General features: G+C 42.9%; 1 protein-coding gene across 1 annotated transcript in view; it reads right to left on the bottom strand.

The window, feature by feature from the left end:
• Positions 1-1,079: 1,079 nt before the first annotated feature.
• ECH1 (enoyl-CoA hydratase 1) overlaps positions 1,080-11,303 on the bottom strand; it is a 37,465-nt gene continuing 27,241 nt past the window's right edge. Inside the window, exons 8-10 of the mRNA XM_088477164.1 lie at positions 6,615-6,686; positions 2,329-2,479; positions 1,080-2,243 (exon numbers count right to left, since the gene is read on the bottom strand). Of these exons, the coding sequence (XP_088333290.1) occupies positions 2,139-2,243; positions 2,329-2,479; positions 6,615-6,686 (328 nt within the window). The 3' untranslated portion in view covers positions 1,080-2,138. The remainder of the gene's footprint in view (positions 2,244-2,328; positions 2,480-6,614; positions 6,687-11,303) is intronic.

The raw sequence follows: 11,303 nt of genomic DNA, 5'->3' as shown, positions 1-11,303 counted from the left end.
TAGGCAAACGGTGAAATAAGCTAGAGAGGACCCCACTGGTATTAGGGTTGTGTATACTCAGCTGAATCTCCCCAACGTAAATCCATTATGTGCTTGAATAATCTTATACGTGTACCACTGCCTGTACCCACTGGGGGCAACTATGTTTGTGGTTCAAATTAATATGAGGATGCCCTATGAAACGCATCAGCATTTACTATTCACAAGGCAGGATTCTTTTATTTCCGAACTAAAAACGTACTTATTAGGAAGCATTTTGCAGTGTGAGATTGCTGGAAGGTCAATGACAGAATGCGGACAATAGAATGGGCATCAAATGCAAGCATTAAATCTACCCATATGAAGTCAGACTTCCCTTGAAATAAAACGTCCTCTGTATAGATTACCCAAAACCCTTTCTATGGACGGCTTGGGACTACATTACTGATTATATGGTCTGTATATGGGTTGTAACTTAAAGTACTTTTAGCTTTAATTTATCATGGCTGGAGCAAGATACTTTTCGTTTTCATTTATCATGATTATTGCCACCAAAATATTGCTTTTACTATTATTGGTTTGCGGATTGTATAAAATCATGTTTTATACTATTGTTATAATATGTTCTTTGAGCAAGTAATATGGATCCACAGAAGCGTCGTTTTGTAGATCTGAGATTATTATACTTTGTAAATCAGCGATTATTATACATTTCTGCCGAGGCTTGGAGATGATGTCATCGCTAAGCGCCGTCAGAAAAGTTAACACTGCACCCACGTGTAGCGTAAACGGCCCGACCCGGGAATTACCTGGGTCAGAGCCACTATGTGAACGAGGTCTGTCCCTGGTTAGAACCACAACAACCTGAACATTTACAAGGGCAGGGTTAAACAACTTGTGGCACTCCAGCTGCTATTGAACTACACAGCCCAGCATGCCCTGCCACAGTTTTGGTGTTAGGGCATGCTAAAACTGTGACAGGGCATGCTGGAATGTGTAGTTCCACAACTACACAGTTCTAGGGCCTGTATTTTTCCCCAGACGCATGGACTGCTCCATTCAGAATAATAACAGAAACAAAAGTTTTTTATACAAGCACAAATCATTCAATTTAAACTTTTAATGACTTCGTAATAAACAATAAACTGCGCTTCAAACATTCGGGCAGCAAAAACTGAAATTCAATAAAATGGCAGATAAAGATGGGGTAGGATTTAGATCTCCTTAAATTAAAAGGTTAATATTTCTTCAGTTGAATATGTCACTAGTAGTTTGTCCCTCACCAAGTCCATGTCTCGTTAATCAGTCATTTCCTGTCCTTGGCAGAATATACCATAAATCCCTGTGTGGAGATAGTAAATCACTGTAAATTGCATCGCGTATTTGCTATGCACCTTATGCACCAACATCTGTGTTTGCCTTACAATACCACATGTCGCTCAGAAATACTGTGGATCACTGGGCTTTAGGGACCCATTTATCATTTCATATTTGCGGTATAATGATCGCATTGCAATGCGATCATTATTAAATGGGCCCCATAATGTCTGATAATCTCCGCAAAAGAGGAAAAGCCTGAAAAAAAATCTATAATACAGTGAGGTTTTCCCTCAGTATTGACTTTTAGAGGCTGTGAGCTTTTCAGAACGTTTCTGCTGGCTGAGGGCGATTCCTGAGAAGACAGGAGGGATGATTTACTAGCATTGCTTTCAGGTGCAAAATCTGCACTAAACGATAGCAGCCAATGAAACACTTGCTTATATTGTGTAATTTGCACCAGACAGATTAAAGCTAATTGCCGATTGGCTGCTGGATTTCAATGAATTGTTTATACCTACATGCTATGTTAGTAAATAACCCCCGGAGAAGGGAAAGTGGAACCCTGGGAAAATGACCATAACCCCCAAGCTTAACCCTGAAGGTGCCTAGGCCCTCTGTCCAGTATCCATTCTTGCTATTGGACATTTATAATTCCACTTGTTATGAGTTTGCAGAGTAAATCCAGTCATTCAAACTGATCAGATTAATTTATTAATTTGGAAAATGAACAGGCCTTTGTGTGTCACAGAGTGGGATGCTTCTGTCCCGGTCACGTTAGGTTACATCCTAGCTGTCATGTCAGATTGGTCAATCATGTGTAAAGCACTACAGGGTTACTACTATAATTTAGAAAATGTGACATCTGTTATTGGCTTCTTCTGCATTACGGCCTGTGCAGATGTCATGATATCCTGTGTCTGAAGCATGCTCATGTTCCAGGTTGCCTGTAACATGGACAGAACATAGTTATGATAAAGGCTTGTGAGGGAACAAGGAGCAAGTAGCTGTACGACAGGGAAGTGGACTCACCATGTAATTCAAACTGTCCTGCACCGAGTGGTCCTGAGAATACAGTAGATTCACTTTGGTTCCTTGAACTGCAACGGGGCTCTTGCTAGCGATCTCAGAGGCCAGGTCAAAAGCAGCGAGGAGGAGGGACGATTTGTCAGGGAACACCCGGCTGGTGGAGAGGAAGAGAGAAAAATGAAAAAGTGACCAAAAGAACCTGCAGAGCTGGGGTAATAACAAGAGGAAATCTGCTCTGTGTGCACAAACGGAGGAGAAGAGTTACAGTCAGCTTTACACAGGGGCAAAGCAACAGCCTGCATACACATACACACAACACACACACACACACACACACACACACACACACACACAGGCAGAGCAACAGCCTGCATACACACACACACACACACACACACACACACGGGTAGAGCAACAGCCTGCATACACACACACACGGGCAGAGCAACAGCCTGCATACACACACACACGGGCAGAGCAACAGCCTGCATACACACACACACACCCCAACAGCCTGCATACACACACAGGGGCAGAGCAACAGCCTGCATACACACACACACACACACAGGGGCAGAGCAACAGCCTGCATACACACACACACACACACACACAGAGCAACAGCCTGCATACACACACAGGGGCAGAGCAACAGCCTGCATACACACACACACGGGCAGAGCAACAGCCTGCATACACACACACACACACGGGCAGAGCAACAACCTGCATACACACACACACACACACACACACGGGCAGAGCAACAGCCTGCATATACACACACACACACGGGCAGAGCAACAACCTGCATACACACACACACACGGGCAGAGCAACAACCTGCGTACACACACACACACGGGCAGAGCAACAGCCTGCATACACACACACACACACACGGGCAGAGCAACAGCCTGCATACACACACACACGGGCAGAGCAACAGCCTGCATACACACACACACACACACACACACACGGGCAGAGCAACAGCCTGCATACACACACAGGGGCGGAATCTGTATGATTTACTGCCGGACCCATGCCCGGCGGTTGGAATCCCGACAGCGGGATCCCGGCAGAGGAGGAAATACCGATCGTCAAAGGTAAGTATATACTAACCTATTTCAGCCCCCTAACCCTCCCTTAGGGGTGCTTAACCCTAACCTTCCCCCCCCAGTGCCTAACCCTAATCCACACAGGCACAGGAGCAGCTATATACACATACACGAGCAGCTATACACACACACACACACACGAGCAGCTGTATACACATACACACAGACACAGCTATATACACACAAACACACACACACACGAGCAGCTATATACACATACACACAGGCACAGGAGCAGCTATATACACATACACACACGAGCAGCTATATACACATACACACAGGCACAGGAGCAGCTATATACACATACACACACACACGAGCAGCTATATACACACACACACGAGCAGCTATATACACATACACACAGGCACAGGAGCAGCTATATACATACACACACACACGAGCAGCTATATACACATACACACAGGCACAGGAGCAGCTATATACACATACACGAGCAGCTATACACACACACACACGAGCAGCTGTATACACATACACACAGACACAGCTATATACACACAAACACACACACACACGAGCAGCTATATACACATACACACAGGCACAGGAGCAGCTATATACACATACACACACGAGCAGCTATATACACATACACACAGGCACAGGAGCAGCTATATACACATACACACACACACGAGCAGCTATATACACACACACACGAGCAGCTATATACACACACACACACGAGCAGCTATATACACACACACACAGGTACAGCTATATACACACACACACACGAGCAGCTATATACACATACACACAGGCACAGGAGCAGCTATATACACATACACACACACACGAGCAGCTATATACACATACACACATACACACACACACACACACGAGCAGCTATATACACATACACACAGGCACAGGAGCAGCTATATACATACACACACACACGAGCAGCTATATACACACACACACAGGCACAGGAGCAGCTATATACACACACACACACACACACACACACACATGAGCAGCTATATACACATACACACAGGCACAGGAGCAGAGCTATTTTACAGACGTGTATAAATCTGTTGGTACCCTTCCACACACAAATTTTTCTCCAAAATATTAAACTGGCAAATGTAATTAGCATCCATCATGGTTTACTCTATATTCAACATAAATCAAGACTTTGCATTGGATTTTTTTTATTCAAAAGAATAATGTAAATAATAAAACAAACAAAAATTATGGGACCCTTAGTCTCTATAGGTTGTGAAACAAAATATTAGGTTATCACTGCAATAGACTCCTGTGCCTGCCAACGGGTAGTTTGGCCCACTCTTCCTGAGTGCACTGCTCCAGCTATCCCAGGTGTGATGGGTGCCTGCCCCAGGCTGTATGTATGTCAGCTCTTTCCATAGACCTTTGATAGGATTGAGATCAGGGTTCATAGAAGGCCACCAGAATAGCACAATGTTTTGTTCTTTTCCTTTCATGGGTTCTTTTATTGTGTGTTCTGGGTGATTATCCTTTTGTAGGACCTATGACTGGAGACTGAGACAGAGCTCTCTGACTCTAGGCAGTATGTTTCACTCCAGAATACCTTGTGATTTAAATGTGCCCTGCACCGGTTCAAGACAACCCGTGCCGGAGGCAGCACAGCAGCCCCAAAACATACCTAAGCCGCCACCATGTGTCACAGTAGGTATGGCGTTTTTTTTCCTAGAAAGATTCATTTTTCCGTCTGTGAAAATAGAACTTACGTGACTTGCCATAGAGCTCCAGTTTTGACTCATCTGCCCAAAGGAGCAAATTCCAGTCCGGCTCTTTTCTGTTTTTTTTCTTCCAAAAGGTGGAGTCCTCCAGGGTCTTCTTCTATGGAGACCACTGTATGGCCAGACAGACTTGGACATACCTTGACCATGGAGTTCAGCTTGTATATCTTTGGAAGTTTGGCTCTTTTTTTTTTACCATTCTCAGTATCTTTCTGTTTAATCTAGGGGTGATTTCCCTCTTGATGCCACTTCCAGGGTGGTTGACTATAAACTTCTTAATAAATCTTTGGAACTGTAGTCACGTAGTGTTCACTCTAGGCGCCGAATCTGGAGAAAGGGCACACCCGAAAGGAAAAGGGATGTGTCTTTTTAGACGCATACCCTTTTTCGTCACTCTTGGGGGCGTGCCCAGCACTTCCGGACATGTCGGGCTGACCCCAATCGCTGCCATCAGTGTGACTGGATGGTGGGTGACCCAACAGCAAGTCAGCTGGTCGGGCAGCCCGCGGCCATTCACACAGAAAAGCCGGCTCCCTGCTGTGCTGCGGCCCCACTGCCTCCTCCACGAGTCACAGCGCGAAAGAGAATCCTGTCTGACTTGAAGTCTCCTCTGTTCCTAGTAGTCCGTGACACAGGCTAAAGCCTTGAGGAACTGTAGCGTCAGTGGTAATAGTACTTAAAATTGAATATATGTACTTTAAATATTTATTTTACCCCTATTTTTTTTAATTGTCAAATAAGATAAGCACGAAGGTCCATTTGTTAAATGTGATTATAGCTATTGCTATGTATATTTAGCACTAGTGTGTGGTGTATTGAGAATAATGGTAAAAGTTGTCATTATTACATAGTTCTAGATATTTTAAATAAAGAAAGTGCATAAGATATATACACTTTTTAGTGTATAAGTCTTATGCACTTTATCTTAATTTAAAATATATTTAACCATGTAATAATATCATTGCCATGGTCCTCAAAACACCCTTTCATCACACACCAGTGCGAAATATAGTCAGCAACAGTGCCCGCACTGACGTGCTAGAACGCTTCTTTGTACCCCCATATGGCTGCAAAGGACCTGGGTCTCTCAGTATGCAGCCTGCCAATCGCATTACGGTCGCAGGGGTATTATTCTGAATTGGACGCAAGTATCAGAACGTCTATGCGAACATCTGCCCACTGTTTCTGCATCTGCAGCCTTTATCATTATAAAGGCTGCATTATTAGGACATAGCACAGGCATGCAGGTCTACAGGAGGAGACGAGAGCTTTTCATTGCCTCACTTTTCAGGAGGGATGAAGTATTGTTTCAATGAGCTGTAATGATACCAACAAATATCTCCACATCTGTTTACACAGGGGCAAGGAGCAGCTATATACACAAACATAGGGGCAGAGACAAAGAAGATACCTGACAAAACCGCTACCCAAAGCTTCGTCGGACATCATCTTCCTAGCAGTAAAAGCCAGCTCATTCACCAGGCTGCAGAGGGAAAAGAGAATGAGAAGTCGATTAGATCACCTGGTACACATCCGCAGGTTTCCATGGGTCTATAATTCCCATCAATTGCTGCAAGGTCTTACTGTAGCAGTGGCGTCACTGCGGAGGGGCGGGCCGCACCCGGCTGTCACCCTCTGAGGGTTGACCAAAATGTCCAGCTCCTCCTCAGTGACAGCTGCTGCTGTGCGACATTCCCCTGCAGCACTGGGCTCCTGTCACAGAGGAGGAGCTGACAGTACAGGCAATAGCCTCCGGGGGCAGCCCAGCATCTCCAGGGAGGCTGGAACCCCCCCCACCCCCCCCCCCGTGTTGTGAAAGGGATTTCCCAGGAGACCACGCCCTTTATGTTAGGTCACACCCCTTTTCGGGCACAGACTGTGTTACCAGACCCAGTAACGCCTATGTACAGCATTATCCTCAGCAGCATTTATAGGAGAGCTGGACAGTTCATGCAGGTCTTCCTAATAGCAGGTCCCAATGTGCCAGCAATTTTAACTTAAGTTGGGTACACACTGTATGTTGTAATGGCCGACCTCGAGATCCGTGAGGGATTCGCCTGGGCCATCATTAAATCAGACCCTCCAACATGACCCATTCCATTAGGTACAAAAAGCTCTGCTCCCGGACTTCCCTCTTAATTGATGATTGCAGACACCTGTGGTGAAACACCTGACTCATCAATTACATTGTTAAAACACAGGTGACAGCAATCATACATTAGGTGGGAAGTCCAGGAGCAGAGTATTTTGTACCTAATGGAACGGGACATGTTGGAGGGTAAGATTAAATATTTGTCCATCTGAATTTTCAAATTTTTTAATAAAATTTATTTTAAAGTGTATTAATATTGGCCTTTGGGCCTATCTTGGGCGTTTTTCTGGTGTGAGGGTATATTTTAGAACCCCAAGGACGACGATAAAACAAGTTCTATCATATGAACTTTTCGATCAGCTCTGAAAAGCGAGCACGAAAATTGATATCTACATCCATAAAACGGAAAGAATTGGAACCTATAAACCCTGAAGGGATTGTTATATACAAAGAATATAAGGATTGTCCGTATTATTAAGCTTGTTGAAGCGCCCTTGAAGTAAAAAAAAAAAAAAAATATATATATATATATATATATATATATATATAAATAAAGCTCCAACATATTAAGCCCAGTCGGAGGGTACCCGGCCTTATTAACTCAGAGATGTTATTTTGCTTCATTACATCATGTGTACCTAGTATATATGGAATCTTCTTTTATTTTTATTTTTTTTATCCTAAATAAAATATAATGGAATAAATTTTATATATATACATACATACACACACACACACACACACACACAGGTGCATAAATATTGGGACATTGACAGAATTTTCATATTTTGGCCTCTATTCACCACCACAATGGCTTTGAAATAAAACAAACAAGATGTGCTTTAACTGCAGACTTTCAGATTTAATTTGAGGGTAATTACATCCAAATCAGGTGAACGGTGTAGGAATTACAACGGTTTCTATATGTGCCTCCCACTTTTTAAGGGGCCAAAAGTAATGGGACTATCAACTCAAAAGCTATTTCATGGACAGGTGTGGGCTATTCCCTCATTATCAATTAAGCAGGTAAAAGGTCTGGAGTTGATTCTAGGTGTGACATTTGCATTTGGAATCAGTTGCTGTTGACTCTCAATATGAGATCCAAAGAGCTGTCACTATCAGTGAAGCAAGCCATCATTAGGCTGAAAAATCAAAACAAAGCCATCAAAGAGATAGCAAAAACATGAGGTGTGGCCAAATCAACTGTTTGGAACATTCTTAAAAAGAAAGAACGCACCGGAGAGCTCAGCAACACCAAAAGACCCAGAAGACCACGGAAAACAACTGTGGTTGATGACAGAATAATTATTTCCCTGGTGAAGAAAAACCCCTTCACAACAGTTGGCCAAATCAAGAACACTCTCCAGGAGGTAGGTGTATATGTGTCAAAGTCAACAATCAAGAGAAGAGTTCACAAGAGTGAATATAGAGGGTTCACCACAAGATGCAAACCATTGGTGAGCCACAAAAACAGGAAGACCAGATTAGAGTTTGACAAACAACATCTAAAAAAGCCATTACAGTTCTGGAACAACATCCTATGGACAGATGAGACAAAGATCAACTTGTACCAGAGTGATGGGAAGAGAAGAGTATGGAGAAGGAAAGGAACTGCTCATGATCCAAAACATACCACCTCATCAGTGAAGCATGGTGATGGTAGTGTCATGGGGAGGGCATGTATGGCTGCCAATGGAACTGGTTCCCTTGTATTTATTGATGATGTGACTGCTGACAAAAGCAGCAGAATGAATTCTGAAGTGTTACGGGCAATATTATATGCTCATATTCAGTCAAATGCTTCAGAACTCATTGGACGGCGCTTCACAGTGCAGATGGACAATGATCCGAAGCATACTGCAAAAGCAACCAAAGAGTTTTTCTAAGGCTAAAAAGTGGAATGTTATGCAATGGCCAAGTCAATCCCCTGACCTGAATCCTATTGAGCATGCATTTCACTTGATGAAGACAAAACTGAAGGGAAAATGCCCCAAGAACAAGCAGGAACTGAAGACATTTGCAGTAGAGGCCTGGCAGAGCATCACCAGGGATGAAACCCAGCGTCTGGTGATGTCTATGCATTCCAGACTGTAATTGCCTGCAAAGAATTTGCAACAAAGTATTAAAAAGTGAAAGTTAGATTTAGGATTGTGTAGTTTCTCCCATTACTTTTGGCCAATTAAAAAGTGGGAGGCACATATAGAAACCGTTGTAATTCCTACACCGTTCACCTGATTTGGATGTAATTACCCTCAAATTAAATCTGAAAGTCTGCAGTTATAGCACATCTTGTTTGTTTAATTTCAAACTCATTGTGGTGGTGAATAGAGGACAAAATATGAAAATTCTGTCAATGTCCACACACACACACACACACACACACACACACACACACACACACACACACACACACACACACACACACACACACACACACACACACACACACACACACACACACACACACACACACACACACACACCTTTAGACAAAATAGTTATAAAAATCTAAAACAAACAACTTTACATTACAGGAAATTTATTACAGCATTAGCCAAGTTACACCTAATTCTCACTTTTTAGCATACGAAGAGGTAAATGGTGATATAACGTTATAGAATCATCTAGAGCACAGGTTCTCAAACTCGGTCCTCAGGACCCTCACACAGGACATGTTTTCCAGAGGTCTCTTCACAAAATCAAAAAGTGAAATAATTATAACCACCTGTGGATCGTTTAAAATGTGTCAGTGAGTAATGAACACACCTGTGCACCTGCTGGGTGACCTGGAAAACGTGACCTGTGTGGGGTCCTGAGGACAGAGTTTGAGAACCTCTGGTCTAGAGTACAAAGAAGTTGTATAAGAATTCTAAATACAAGTTAAGGGGAATTTTCTATTCCCCTTCTTTTATAAACTATCCTCCAAAAACACATAATTCAATGTCAGGGTATCATTTATCAATTTAGAATTTTTTAGCAAAGCCTATTGCGTCCATCTCTTTATCGGGCCCACGTATTGAGAAAAAAAAAAAAAAAAAAACACTGATTTAAATGAAGTCTACTGAATACAGGAAGATATCCTGTATGGCAAAAGGTAAAAGATAACAAACTCCAAATAAAGAGCATAAAATACAACAGCTTTATTTCTAAAACAATATTATAAAACAGGTTTATATGAATGCTAGACACTCCATTCACGGTATGCCACCAATCATATCCTTGCATGTATGTATACTTACTACACGTATATAAAAGTTATGACTACACGGCACTAACTATAGATACTCATTTTTTTTAACAAGTTTTTCTTTAAACATTAACCAAAAAAGGGACTGATACACAGAGAGAGGGAAGGGCATAAGGGATGGGTTTATAATGGATATACTGCAATGGAAATAAATAGCCTTGCAAGAACAAAGTACAAATATGTCCTTATACACTATAGCGGCAGGTAAGCCAAAACAGCCCCTTTCAGTGCGTCAGGACCTCGGGTTGCTTTTTCCTGAAAAAGTGTCTTAGCCGCAAGCCTCAATACGGCAAGATGCAAGACGCCTGGTGCGAGTGAGCTGCCAGATCCCGTGCTAATCATATATAGGTGTGCTACTAAATCTGTATATGAAGTGCTACGATACATAGGCCACGGCTTTCTTCCACACCAAGGTGCCTCGTATACGGACTCGGCCTCACAGAGATGTACAAGTGCCGCATATTAGATTAATCAGTGCAGTCTCCTGAAGTGGTTTGTCTCATCTGTAAGAGACTAAGGGGCATGAGAAAGGCGCTTGGCGCAAGCTGATGATTCACACTGCAGCTGGCGCCTCATTCGCGACAGGCGTCTCGTGCTGCAAGGAGTAGGAGGACACATCTGTAAGCTATAAGACACTGTTCTACTTCCTTTTTGGAAATTACAATGCATTCCTAAAAAAAAAAAAATATTTCTATTTTTCTTTTTAAAAAGCCAGCGACCTGGGCCATATGTTCTATCACTGCAAAGCAAACTGTGCGTTT

This window comes from Taudactylus pleione, unplaced genomic scaffold (genome assembly GCF_031769625.1).
Source record: "Taudactylus pleione unplaced genomic scaffold, aTauple2 ptg000199l, whole genome shotgun sequence".
NCBI classification, from domain to species: Eukaryota; Metazoa; Chordata; class Amphibia; order Anura; family Myobatrachidae; genus Taudactylus; species Taudactylus pleione.
Note: the sequence above shows the minus strand (reverse complement) of the source record. Positions and strands in the feature narration are given on the sequence as shown.